Source organism: Falco rusticolus, chromosome 7 (genome assembly GCF_015220075.1).
Source record: "Falco rusticolus isolate bFalRus1 chromosome 7, bFalRus1.pri, whole genome shotgun sequence".
In the NCBI taxonomy this organism is placed as follows: domain Eukaryota; kingdom Metazoa; phylum Chordata; class Aves; order Falconiformes; family Falconidae; genus Falco; species Falco rusticolus.
Window position 1 is genome coordinate 71,883,278 of NC_051193.1, and position 14,495 is coordinate 71,897,772.

Here is a 14,495-nt window from a genome sequence, read left to right on the forward strand (position 1 = left end):
AATAGACCATTTTCTCTGCTCTTCTCTGGACTCTCTCCAGCTGGTCTGCCTTCTCTCTAAACAGTTTTGCTCTAACGGGGCAGAGCGCCACTGGTTGCTGTGCTAGCCAGAAATATAATAGGAGGTATTCCTTAATGTGTCATACAAGCAAAACAGTTTATCTTCCTAATATGCAGTTTGCATTCTGGCACACAGGTGGTGTAACACTACTTATTCATGTATAGTTTGTGATTGACTGCTACCCCTCTTAATTGCTTTTTGGCAGAATGGCTGTCTAATTGGTCATGGCCAGTCCTACATCTTTACAAACTATTATCCCCCCTCAGAACTTCATACCTGCAAACACAAGCGCACTGCAATGCGTTTTCTCCTACAGATAATTTCTCTTATTTGGCAAGAGCATTCTGAATTTAACATATCATGCAGTCTGTTTGCTGTTTACCTGGGCTCATTGTTATCTACACGGGTGAAGGATTGGTCCTTTATCCAAGTCATTAGTGACTTGTGCCGTTACCTGGCCCAGAACAGGCCTAGCTAGAATCTCACTGATTATATTTTTTGAGCATCATAGTGGATGATTAAAAACTAGAGTCTGTGGCTCTGTGTTTTTTCTCCAAGTAGTTTTGCACTCTCAGTGAAGTAATTTCACTTTACTTTTAAAAATGTTATGAGTTAATGCAATAACATTATTAAAATTAAAACATATTACATGATCTGCTGCTTCTCTGTTTAGCAGACTTGTTGCCCTGTTACAGATAGTAATAGCCAATATGCCAAAACGATAAAGCAATATAGCTTTGTTTTAAACTGTCTTTAACCTTTTATGAATAATTTAATTTTTCATTTATTCTAGTATTTTTCCAAAACTGGTCTCTTCCTTGTTTCCTGGCTTTTAAATATGAGCACTGTGTTCACCTCTTCGCACATTTCTCACACAGCTTCTGAGAGTTTTCAGAGGAAGCCAACAGCTCTGAGCTTGCTTCACTCCATTCTTAAGGTATCTTCATGTGCATTTCCTCAGGCCCCACTGTCACTGTGGATAGGACTAATTTCACCTAACTTCAGCTGCCTGAAAAATAGCCATCTGTATCTGTGCAGGGGTGTAGGTTCCTATCACGGTCAAGGGAGACTTAGTACAGTCAGTGACCAACAGAGAGCTCTTCTGGAGACTTGCTGTAGGGGCATACATGAGGATGAGGTGAACTGCAGTATTTCCAAATTATTCTCAGACCTGTTCTTTTCGTATTTTACATGGGTTCTTATAACTCATGTAATTACAGATCACCCTTTTATGAAGAGTGGTGGAAAATGTACTTCAGCCTTCTGCGAGTGAGCTATTGCTATGTTTTTCTTTTCCTTACAGGTTTATTTTCTTGCTATCCTTTATGTCCATCGCTTTTTACAGTTAAATTTGTGCTTTATCCTTTCTGACTTTGTTTCAGCATCTCATGCAATTCTTTCATATTTCTCCTTGGGAGTCTGACCTGGTTTTTACTTTCTGTACGTTTCCTTCTTGTGTTTCAGGTCACTGAAGACCGTGTTGCTTAGCCAAGTTGATCTCTGACCATACTTCCTATCCTCCTACTGTGTGGGATTGTTTGTGTTTGTACCCTCAACACCATTTCTTTAAGGAACTGCCAACTCTACTGAATTCCTTTTGCTTTAGCCGCATTTCCCATGAGAACTTACCTTCCAGTTCCCAGAGTTTACTGGAGTCTCCTTCTATAGAGTCCATTGGGTTTGAACTGATCTTTCCTCTTGTTCCTCATCTAAAAATAATATATGTTATCACATCACAGTGGCTCTCAACCAAATTACCTTTACCCTCATATTCCCAACCATCCTCCTTCTTGGTTGCTTAGCAGGCAGCCTCTTGGCAGGCTGCTGTCGAAGCACTTGGCAGGCCCTGACAGCTGCTGTAGACCATATGCAGGGAGTGGTTAAATGCTGCTCTTTGTACCCAGAGACAGACACAGCACATTGCTTTGTAATGTGCCACTGAAGATGCTAACCTAAACATTCACAGGGAAACACTTGCATCTTTTAGCCGGGCATTTGATCAAATCACAGACAAATACTACGTATATAAAGTGTTCCAGATGCTCTCCTGGGAAAGCGTCTGTGTGGATGCAGAAACACTTTGCCCAGCCTTTAAGTCCAGGAAAGGAGAAGACAAAAACCTCTCCCCTATTCCCTTTGCAGACCTAGGCATAAACTTAAAATAAGGTCTCTTTGGCCTGATCTTTCTTTACCTGAATCTTTATTTTCTATTTACCATTACTCAGAGGAATGGGAAAACTCCACTGAGATTGTCTGATTGGCGAGTAAAATTGGATTGTTACTAGCTTTTATGTTACTGTGATTTTCATAGTGCAGTCAAATCTCTCCAAAGAGAGATTTCTTTGTCACAGGATTGTTATTTTGGGGGATTTGTTTGTTTTTTAAAAAATATATTTAGAAATTGCCATCAAATCTCTCAAGGAATAAACTGAGACAGTATTTAGCTTTTGACATCACACCATGAAGAAGTGAATCTGCAGGGGATTTTTTTGGCAGTCTACTTTTTCATTGCTATAGCTCTCCTCACTTAAGAACAGGGGAGTTCAACATAGAGCTAAAAGTTGATGCTACAAGGATTCTGGTGCCTGAAATGAAGAGACAGAGACTTTTGTTCACTTTCTGGATTTGCTAAGGTAATATGCATCTTGACTCTTCTCATTTCAATAGTTTGCAGCTGCATAGGATTTTGTCAAATTTCAAGTGTTTAAGCAGAAATTTTCCATGCTAGATACCTGCCCCAGGGTAATTTTTAAAAGCCTTTGAGGAAAAATAGTTTATAGCTTTTTATGAAGGGTGGTTTGGAAGCGGTGCTCTTTTTTTCTTATCTTAAATGGTTCCTGTAACCTTTCCTCTAAGGAGTTCAGGTACATTGCAGGCTTTGGAAGAAGCATTTGAAAAATGAGTTTAAGGGGATTCCTCTTGTATATTCTCAGTGAAACCTCTGCTGGACTGAGGTGGCACAGAGGAGTAAGCCATCTGTTTGAAATAACAAGGCAAGCATGAGCAAGATTTTGGGTGGGGGAAATGTTGGGGATCACTGGCAAAATAGATTCAAAGAACAAAATCATCAGAAATAAACTGTGTCTTGATGAGTGGTGCGAAAATGATGTGGGAGGGAAAGGAAAACGTGTCAGTATCATTTGGGAGGTACTAAAATAGCTAGAGGAGCTGAAGTGCAGAGCCTGGAACTAGTTGAGTACAGAGCTGAGAGCGAGAAGCATTGGGGCTGCGTGGGAGGCTTGGAAGCAGGAGAGACAGAGCTGATGAGCTGGGCTCGGAAGCGTGGTTGGTGTGGAGGGCTGTGAGGCTGGCTGAGGGGACAGGGAGGAGTCTGGCAGCAGGACCAGCAAAGAGCTGGCTGGTGCATGGGGAAGGCTGAACAGCAGCGTCAGGGTGAGACTGATGGGCATTTGGGAAGCTGGAAAACAGGATTTGCTGGGCCAGCTGACTGGGGACGATACGAGGATGGCTTTTGGAGGTGAGGTGAGGATTTGCTGGACGCTGGGTTAAAATTTTGCCTGAGGAGTGGAAGCAGGGGCTGGGGAAGAAGGGGTCACACTTGGGGTGGAGGCCGAGGGAAAAGCACTGGTGCCTTGGCAGATACAGGTCCAGCAAGAGGGGAACTCAGTGCTGGAGAGCTGCTGGGGAGTGGGGTGCAGGGAGGTGGAACTGGGGGTAGTGAGAGTGGAAGACTCTGGGCAGGCCGTGCTGATGGTGGGAGCAGGGGAAGCAGGGATAAGCTGTGCTAGGGAGCACTCTCCTCCAGTGCCAGGAATGGCACCCCGCATGTCTGAGTCTCACCGTTTTGTTGCTGCCAGCAGGTAAATCTGACAGGCTTGGGTCTCGTCGTCGTTGATGCTGGGTTTGTTCCGAAGATGGTGACCTGCTGCCGCTGTCAGTTATTCCATTAGAGTGAGTACCATAAGATCAGTCAAGAGAGCTAAGTGAGTCACTACCGACAATGATTTTTGTACGTGTTGTTAGGATGCCACGTGAATACATTTTTCAGTAGTTTTTCAACACTCGTTTTTTAACGTAACGAAATATTCCACACAACTTGACACACTCCGTTTGCAGGGTGTAATCCTACTATTTGCTAACTTCTTAGTATGTCACAGACAGATACTGCTGTTTGGTGTGCAATGACAGGAATGAACGAATCAAGTTTACACAGGGAGATGAGATGACAAACAGGAGCGGATAGTGAGGATCTAGAGCTGGGTGGGACAAGGTGGGTAGACCTGAACAACAAGGGCAACATTGTTACCGACAGTAACTGGGAAGAGAAATATGGCAGGGAACTGTAAGACAAAGAAAAGCCAGAGACCTAGTTATCAACATAATGCGAAAAGCAGAGGGGTTTTGTGAGGCCCCATCTCCCGTGAAACAAGCCTGGAAGGCCATTCATTGCCACCGTGGTAAGTCTGCACCATGTTCTAGGCTTTTCTTTTGTACTCCCTTTTCTCCCTCATTTCCAAGTTTCTTACGCTCATCTTGACTCCCTAAAAGAAAGTGATGAAGGTTGCTCTCCCGTGGCTGGTTTTGCAGTGGTTTAAATGGCCGTTGATACGTGCGTGGGGGTTTGGAGTAAGCGTATAGATAAGAAGCCCCACAGCCCATTACCAGGTAACGAAGCAGAGGGGGTGGACTTTGTTCTCATATTATCTGTCAGGCCCCAAAAGTCCTAACAGGGCACAAACTGTCCCTTCCCAGCCCCTGGGGCTTCCCCCACCCTGCCCACAGGCCAGGACCCCAGGACCACCCATTCCTGCCCCAGCAGTGTTGCAGCAGGTCTGGTCTCCAGCTCCCCATGGCCCTGCCGAGCTGGACTCACCCACAAACCGATGTCACCATGGCTCTGCCTGATGATCTGGTCTCTTGGTTGAACCAAGCCACCATCTCCAGGTCTTTGCTCTGCAGGGTGATGATGGACCCGGGCTGGCGAAGCCCCTGCCACACTGGCCATGTCGTTACTGCACTTGGCTCCCAGCTTTTTGCCTTGCAGGGAAGAGCTGTCCCTCGCTGCCCCCTGAAAATATAATGGGAAGTGGCCATGCTTACGAAATCAAAAGCCCCTGGCCTTCCTGGCTAGAACCACAGAAAGGAAAACAGACAATTTCCATCACTTTGTAAGGGTTGGACTCCAGTGTGTGAGTGACTGCAGCGCATTTAATCTTGTTCTTCTTTAAATGTCTGTGGTAATTGATTGACAGCTTTGCATATTCCTTTCTATACTTATTGCCTTGAATTTGGTGTTCTCGATCTTTACTTCACTGATTTGTACTTGGCGTCTTTTCCACTCCCTTTCTCATCCTCCCTTTCCCACAGCACTGTTTGAGCAGGCTACACAGCCTTTCCATTTCCCATGGCCCCGGCTCTGCTACTTTTCCCCAGGTTGCTGCTCCCTGCCTCTCTGGGAATGTTTCTGTCAGACTCTCTGCTGCCTTTTCTCATCCACACTGTTTTTTGGGTTTTTTCCCTCCTCACTTTGGTTCTTTTCATCCCCAAATTGGCTCTTCCTTTTGCTTGCTTTTTTGTGGGCTGGTTGGTAACAGTTTTAGCACACTGGCAGCCTAACTGGTGTTGGCATCCCTGAAAAGAAAGATTTTAAGGAGTGATTTTAGGTGAATAATATAATAGCTCTGTAGGTGTTTCAGAAATTTCTTCCAAAAATGGGGGCAGCAGAGGAGAAAGCAGAAGCTGTTTGTTTGTTAGCAGGGGCTAATGGTGGCAGGGGCTAGCAAGGTGACTGATCAGAAAGTAAAGTTGAGCTTTTAATACTGCATGAGAAATGACAGGTAAAGAAAAACCTTGGAAGGCAAGACACGTGGGAAGAAACAGAGAAGGAGAAACTGAAAGACAGGCATAAGAAGGCGGTGTAATGAGACTAACAGGCAGTTAGATGGTGGCGATGATGGAGGTAGCACCGCACTGCTGGGACCAGAAAGAAATCTGATGCAGTAACGGAGGGCTGAGATGACCACTGCAGGGAACAAGAGTTTTAGCTGGTGTCTGTGTTTGGAAATTGTGACTTTGTACCCACCTCAGTGCTGTGAAGTGAGCTATTCCGTAGGGCACCCCTGCCAGCCTCCTCCTCAACAGCCCCCAGTCTAACTCATATGCTGTCTCTCTGCCGAGCTTGTACCCGTTCCCATGTAACACCCTTCAGCCCTTGCTGCTGCGAGTGAGACGATGTCAGACCCTGGCCCTCGTTGGCAAAATGACCCAGGTTAGATGGTTCCTGCAGCCTGCTGGAGGTTCCTAATCGACTAATAACTTTTCCACTTTGTGGAGCAGGCCAGCCTGCTGGCCGAGACTCCAGTTTCTGGGATCTCCCTCCCTCCTGTCCATAGCAAGTTGTTCAGGAACAAGGGGGCTGCAGATCTGGGTGAGGAAGGGTCTTGCTTCTAAAGGCGCAATTCACCCTGTTAGAACAGCACTCTCAGAACTGCATCCAGCAAAGCTTGTTTTTCCTGTTCATTTTTTATTCTGGTTGTTCCTGGAGGGTTTCTACATGTCACCACCACCACCACCCCCTCCCTCACCTTCTGTGTTCCCATATCTATTTACATATCGGTGTGTATGTGTTTGCAGTTGTCTTTTTGAAGGGATTAACAGGGTTTAAGAACAGAATGGGGCTCAGGGACCGAGAATGTTATCTGTTCCCAGAGATTTTGCCTACCTTCCACTGAGCTGCCCTACTGGTACATTTTTTTTACTTCTGGCTTCAAATGTATCAGGAACACAAATAAGTATTGTTGTAATTTCATTCTTTTAATCTGAAAGGCCCACTTATCATTAAGTAGGGTGCAGGGGATCACCCCATATGCCCAGCTGTGACCAAGGTCTGCCTTGGCAAAAAATTAGCTTGAGACACACCTTTGTAAGTTTATCACCACGAGACTTTAAATTGTTATCAATCTACTTAGTTTACTTGGAGCAAATAATATGCCAATGTAACTGATGTTAATGTGTTTCTGAACTACACGTATGTGTGTCTATATATATATTCAAATGCATATAGATCAGAAATATATATATATATGTATATACACACGCACACACGAGTGTGTGTACATGTCTTTCTGTAGTTGGGTAATAGGTGCCATACAGAAAGACTTAACATTATTCAACATTTCCAGTTACAGAGCTTCTTATTTTTTCTAAAAGTATCAAAATACTGGTTTTTTTCAGATTTTTTTTTTTTTAAATATTTCTTTAAAAATGGCTGATTTTCCAATTGCAATGGTTCAGCTGTTTCAGAAGAAGGATTAAGGAATGCTGTATTATGAGCCATTGTTTTAGCAATTCAACGACATACCAATGTACCAGTGATACCCGTTTAAGGCAATGGAATCTACTCCTTCAGCACCTGTACTATGAATAAACCGGCACGGTGAGAGGGAGAATGTTAATCTGAATGTGATGTGCTAGGTCATGTACTCGCATAACTTTATCATTAAAACATCTTTGGACTGTCTAAATATTTCCTAATTGGAAAAGTCCTAAAGATGCTATATTAGACCTTGTTTTGGTCAGGGGAAAAGGAACTCATTACAAAACCAAAGTTGATGGTTGGGTAAGTGTGAGTGTTTGTGGTGTAGCTACATATGGCATGAGCAGTTGAAGTCCAGAGCGCTAACAGCCATATGGGGTGGTTGCGGAAAGTCTAGTATCACAAAGTAGAGAGCAAGTATGAGACAAATGAACCAAGAGAAAGCAATTTAACAGACAAAATTATCTGATAACTCAGGCATATGACAATTTTGTGAAAGCTCTGGAGAAATATGATCTCATCATTGAGATAGAGAGCTCTTCTGGGTCAAATGATCTAGCCTGTGCAAGTAGGTTGCCAGCCACTCCTCCATACCCAGTGTAGCATATGGAAAAGGAGGATGTTGAAAGTAATGAAAAGCAGAAAATTGTATAAATTTCTTGAAGAAAACAGTAGGATGGAAAGATCATTTTAAGGTCAGCAAACCTGAGAACAAAGATATGAACAACGTGACACACATTTTTTTGGGGTTTGTTATGACAAGTGTGTATATTGGGAAGAAAAGAATCTTGACAATAGATTGTCAGAGGGAGATGGTAGAATTATCTGTTGGAATTCAATAAATATTCCTCCTTTTATGAGGGCTTCAGGCCTTTTCCCCATCTTGTGTGCACATGAGATGGTTGTCATTGCTTTCTCCAATAATCTGTTCCCCATTTGCTGCCACTCTTGGCCTGAGCAATTGTTCTGGTTGCTCTCACAGAGAAACTTTGGATTATGTTATAGGAAATGGATCTCACCAAATTGACTTGCAGTTTTTGTTTGGGTTTGGTTGATTAAGGTAGTAACACTGATATAGTGGATTAGAGTGGTATAAAGCATTTGAGTTGATACTGCACCATGTCTTGGCTAAGAAGCTAGTAAGCCATCAAATCGGTTGGACAGCAATGAAGGAGTTAAAAACTAGCTAACTGACAGGCCTCAGCAAACCTCATCACCTGACGGAAATCCTTCAGAAAGGGTTTGGCAAGGAAGGGTCCTGTGCAGGTCATTCCTCTCACTGCCTGGTTTACTGCTTAGTAATGTCCAAGAGAGAGTCATAAAATGATTTCTCATGGAATCTGCAGAATTCAGTAAGACATGCAGAGTTGAAAATATGAAGCCATAGCTACATATAGTTGATCCATAATGAGGGGATCTGAAGAACAAGCGAAAAACAACAGTGCAGTGTAAGGCTGTTGTCTAGAAGATTTTATGCTTCATTAAAAATTAAAAACAAAACAAAACAAAAAGAAACCACAAAACCCCCATAACTATGTGTTACAAGAACACAGCAGATTAATGCTCTATATTTTGTTCTTAGTATTTTCTCCCCTCTTTGGGATATGTTAGTTCCAAAGAGACATTTAGATCTCTGACTCCTTGCTGTGTTACTTTTCCCCTAGAAGCCATTTCTGCCCTTTCCTTGAGTCCTATTCTACTGTCTTTCCACCTTGCCTGTGGGAGCCCATTCTGCTACCCTCTGGTTACAGCAGAACTAAACTGTTTAGTGTGGAGTGGTTGTGTTAATAGACTCACCACACCTTGACTGAGGAATGCCTTGTAGTTACCCAGTCACATTAAATCATGTTTAATTGAAGGTAGGATGAGGTAAAATGCAAGTAGAAGCATTAATTCATTACATCTAAAATAGACAACACAATTACAAGTATCTGGAAAAGACATAAGTGGAGAAATAAAAGAAGAAGTTCATCTGATCTACTGACACGGAATGTATTAGAAAGGTGGGGTTTGTTTTGGATTTTTTTTCCAACCTTTTTTATTTCCGGGTGACTTGTCCCTCTTCTGACAAAATGGATTTCAGAATTTTCTTTCCTTCTATTCCTCAGGCTGCTTTTAGGTGATTTTCATCTTTGGAGACCTTGCATTACACAGAACTCTGTATTGGGGTCTCCCATCAGAAAACGTCTTCAGAAAAAGCCTTGGGACTTCACCTTCAGGTAGCCACTGTGAATCTTCCTGTTGACCTTGCTTGTGGGTGGGTGGGTTTAGCTCTTACAGCCAGTCTGCACTTTGAAGTTTTCTAAGGGGTCCAGATGGATTTCACCTGTCACCTTGGAGCTTATTCTATCCCTCTTTATGGTCTGACCATTCTCCTGCATTAAAATAAGGATTCTCATGCTTCCACAGATATGCAAATGTCTTAGAAACAGAGTTGTCTCCTAGTGTTTGACTAGCTCATAAACAGCTTTGTTCCCCCAAGGAGGCAAGTCTCTTCCATATCCCTCTGGTGATTCATTGACATGTTTCAACATGAAATGTGTCTTTTGGCAGGCCTTATATTCTGTACTAGTAATTTAATTAAAAAATATACATGATAAGAGTATCTAAATAGGGTAAATTAGTCTATTTTCTGATTCCTGAGACAGGTATGATAATAACTACTCTGAGGCAACAGCGTTTAAGGTAAACGAAGCCCAACCTCCTCCTCCTAGGCATACTCTGACAAGGAGTCCCTGTACAGAATTATTTTGTGCCGTATTTATTTTAATTGCTATACAGTGTGATTGCATCTTCAAACCACTTTTGAGAAAGAATTAAAAGGGCTCACTCAGTCTCGGGCCCTGTGAGATCAATGGACAATCTGACTGACTTCAGCTGGCCTTGAGAGCAGCCTTTGGTGCATTAGAAGTCCATAGATGGTGCAGTGAGGGGAGAATTGATGTGCAGTGAAAAAAAGGTTGAAGGCCAAAGATCAACCCATATTTTCTCTTGTAGCCTTTATAATGGTCTTATGCAGCCAAGAAAATGCAAAAATACTGGCTACATGCCATCATGTATAATAATTCTGCATTCGTTTGAATGACTATTGTAACCGTTTAATGTTAACACAAGTAAATTGTTAATACATGTGATTGCAGATTTCTTCATAATATTGTTTGCAGGTCAGAGATAGTGACCTCTCTCAGTCATCTCTCTCCATTTCTCAGGTCATGCCCATGCTAAGAGAGATTTAATAACTAGTAATGCTGTTAACCGTGTGAGTTTGAGGATATTCTGGTAAAGATGTGTGATGTACCAACCATCAGCCCTGAAAGGAAGAAGCCTTGTGAGCAAGTACATTTTCAGCGGTTTAGCTAGTGCTGTCCCTGCTGCTGTCTGAGAACACACAGGACACCAGTTTCCATTATGGAGTTTCCAGCTGGAGTTCATGTACATCCACACTGCGGCGGGGGTGGGGGGGGGGTGGGGGGTGGGGGCACCACAAATAACTTCCAGAGTAGTCCTGTTGTATCTTTATAAAAACAAAACAAAAGGTTGAAGTTGCATCCTCAAGAAATCCAGGCAGTGATGGTTTCATTGCCAGCAGGTTCAGGGTGAAAATTTGAAAAGTGAAAGAGAGGCAGTGTTGCTTGACTTCTTTGATGGTGCAGACTTTATGGGACAGAAATAGCACGTTGTGTTTGCCAGTAGTTATGGCTTTGCACTTAATTTTGCTACTTCAAATAAAAAGTGACGAAGAGCTTTCTAATGGGGACAACACAGTAAAATGCACAGAGGACTTGAGAGCTCTCTCCAGGAAGAGCAAGAGGGCAGAACAAGTGAGCACAGGAGAGGAGGGAATATGCTGAGTGTCAGACTGCATTGGCCTTCTCTCCTTTTATCCATGAACATGGAACATCTCCTTTTCTGTTGTTTCCTTTGCTGCTTCTGTATGCTCCCTGCCACGGTGAACCACCCTGGGGCTCTTACACTGCAGCAGCAATGGCAGCAAACACACATACACTGCGGTGTCTTTGGGAGAGAGAGACTGGGAGAATTCATCTGTTGTTAGTAGTTGGGATTCTCTGCTGGAATGTGCAAGAGTTTCCCCTCCAGTGAATACTGATTTATTTGTACACAGTGGAAAGCTTCAGGGCAAAAGATGGGAAAAATCTCATCCTGAATGCATCATAGGTTTGTGGATAGGCCTGTTGCAAGTTGCAGAAAATTTTGCACTCCCAGACTCCAACAAATAAAACTATTTTTAAAAAAACATACAACTGTAATCCTAAGTGAGGTTATTGTTACACATTGTGAAGGGATAGTTTGCTTGGCAAGAACAGCGGCTTTAAATGAGAAGGGAGGAGTATTTGTTCATAGTTCATTGTTCTGAGAAAGGGGAAATTTTGTAATATATTGACATGGTCGTATTATTTGTCTGATTTAGCAGTATAATTGTGGTGAGTCTTTTTCATAGGAAAATTTCTACTTAATAGAAAAGCCTGTTTTATATGGTTTGAAAGGTCTTTCTGCTAGTGTGAATTATGTAAGAGAATACCATGTTATATCTGTTACATCAGTCATACAAAATCTAACTTGTATTACATTTCCTTGTTGACAGAAAGGCAGATTTCCACTTCAGAGATCTCATCATCCTCCTTCCTGTGAAAATAAAATGAATCAGAAGGTGTTAGTTTTCCTTCTCCCAAATTTTATTTTTGCGATATTTCTTTTTGGGTTTTTTTGTAAAAGACAAAAAAACCTAACAGGTGAGTAAAGAATTTGCTAACAAAGACTTAATGTTTTCTAGAACCAGGGACACCTTTCCCAAATGCGTTAGAAAGTAACTCTGGAGGCTACATGATAAACAATACTATGAAAATAGGCAAGGCCCTGTCATCTTAGCAATGTATGAGAGGAAGAGCACGACAAAAAACAGGTGACATAAGTGTTATAATATCGATCTTGCTTAGAGTAATATTGCTAACATGCTGAAATTTTTCATTTTAACAAACTTTTCACTAAGCAGGATAGTTTATTGCATGTTTGCTGTAGTGGAGTCTGGTGACAGTAAACAAAGCAATTGTTTTAGTGTCTTCATTAGGTTTTGTATGCAGGAAGATAGATTGAGTGCTATGATTGTCACAAAGATCTTATATAAGTCTACTTCACACTAACAGTTCAAATGTCTTCCTTGGTTGCAGGTGCTTTTCCTAATCCCACTGAAGATTGGCTGGCGATTCAAAATGATCGCAAAAGCACTCTGGCTTCCGTCTGCTTGAAGAACAACTTTCTAAAATCAAGAAGCAAACCGGATTCTCACATAGCAAACCAGCTCTTTGTGGAGCACAAACATAAATTTATCTACTGTGAGGTGCCCAAGGTAGGATGCTCCAACTGGAAGAGAACTATTTTTCTTCTCCAAGCAGATTTGAATGCAGAAGCTTCTGAAATTGAGCATGACCACATCCACCAAACCTCGCTGATCAAAAAGCTGGCGACTTACCCTCCTGCCACACAGAAGGTATTGCTGAGCAATTACACCAAAGTGATGTTCACCAGACATCCCTTGGAACGGTTGGTTTCAGCATACAGAGACAAACTTCTGCACTCGGAGCCGTTCTACAGTATCACTGTCGCTAATGAGATTAGGGCAATGTTCAGGAAAAACAAAAACTCTTCCGAAAAAGTGAGTTTCCAGGAGTTTGTCAACTTCATTATAGCAAAACCACCAAACGCTCTTGACATTCACTGGAAACCAATGTTTCTGCTCTGTGATCCTTGCAACATTCACTATGATATTTTGGGTAAGTATGAAACTCTTGCGTTAGACTCCGAGCACGTTCTGAAGGTCATTGGAGCACCAGAGAGCCTGCACTACCCCAGCTTGAAGAGGTATGGCTCAGAGAAACGAACTAATGGTGATATCACCTTGGAGTATCTCAGACAATTGAACTCAGAACAAATTGAGAAGGTAAAAAAATTGTATCAAATGGATTTTTTCTTGTTCAACTATACTATGAAATATAAGGATTATTTTTCCCTGCATAACTAACGTAGATTAAACAAAGAACAGTTTGCTGTGTACAAAATAGGCTGAACTTGTCCTCACAGATGTTTGACGGGTGGGTTGGTAACTGAATCCTGATGAGATTTTACTGGTGTTTGGAGACAGGGTTTATCATTCTAAGAACTCCTATAACAAATCCCTGCCATAATCCGTTGTACTGTACAGTACTTACATGAAATTATTGTCTTTCTGTTGATCATTAATGGTATAAGTTTGTTTCATGAAGACTGTTTATAGATGATAGATTTTGGGTTGTTGGTAAGAGATAGGGGAAGGATGAAGAATGTTGTTTTTCACAACTAATATTTTTAGAACACCATTTTTTTCCCTATAAATGATTTTAAATTTATTAGAAAACCCCACACGAAGTAATAAATAATCTGCTTTAGATTCAAACCACTCTTTGTCTGCAAAAGCCTCAATCATGGATCCTGTAGGAAAGAAGCAAATAACTTCAGATGCTTTAAGCTGCATTATTTGAACTGAATGCCCAATTATATTCCCCTCCAGCAGTGCTCTCACCACAGCCCACCGGCCTCCTCCCTCAAGCAGCGCAGTTGACAGCAACCCAGCCAGAGTTTCCCTTTTACCTCTTCAGAATCTTCTGATGACCAGGTCTGGTGTTCATGGTGGATTTGCAAACTCGTTTCACCACCTTTGTGAGCATTATGGTCTAACTTAAGAGGGAAAGTCTGAACAGCATATCTTTTTAAAAAAAATATCTGTTCTCCAAAAGCACTTACCAGCCAGTCAACTGACTGGCCAGCCAGCGCAGAAGGACAATATCTGGGTGTTCCCCATTTGTGTCTGCTGGAGCCCGTGAGCCCTTGGGACTTACCTGAGCATGACTTAGGTGGGCCAGGGTAACCTCAGATAATACCTTTGTTCTACCTGTTGCTTTCTCACCTCACAGGAGATTGAGTGCAAGTAAATGCTAGGATTACTGTGAGGAGAGCAATGAAGCATGTGGGAGAAGCAATTCAAACCGTTATCCACATTTACACCCCAGGTGGCTTTGGTTTTGGATCACTGAAGGTTCTATAACTGCTACTATACTAAGTATGAGACTTGCCCCATTATTTTTTTTTTTTAATCTACTGCCTAGTC

The 14,495-nt window shown here is 42.3% G+C and overlaps 1 protein-coding gene across 1 annotated transcript; it reads left to right on the plus strand.

Moving 5' to 3' along the window:
* Positions 1-3,461: 3,461 nt before the first annotated feature.
* LOC119151820 (carbohydrate sulfotransferase 9-like) lies at positions 3,462-13,579 on the plus strand. The gene is made up of 4 exons (XM_037396147.1): positions 3,462-3,538; positions 9,445-9,555; positions 11,940-12,087; positions 12,523-13,579. Exons 3-4 carry the CDS (start codon positions 11,994-11,996, stop codon positions 13,371-13,373), a joined length of 945 nt encoding a protein of 314 aa, XP_037252044.1. The 5' UTR covers positions 3,462-3,538; positions 9,445-9,555; positions 11,940-11,993; the 3' UTR covers positions 13,374-13,579.
* Positions 13,580-14,495: the final 916 nt, after the last annotated feature.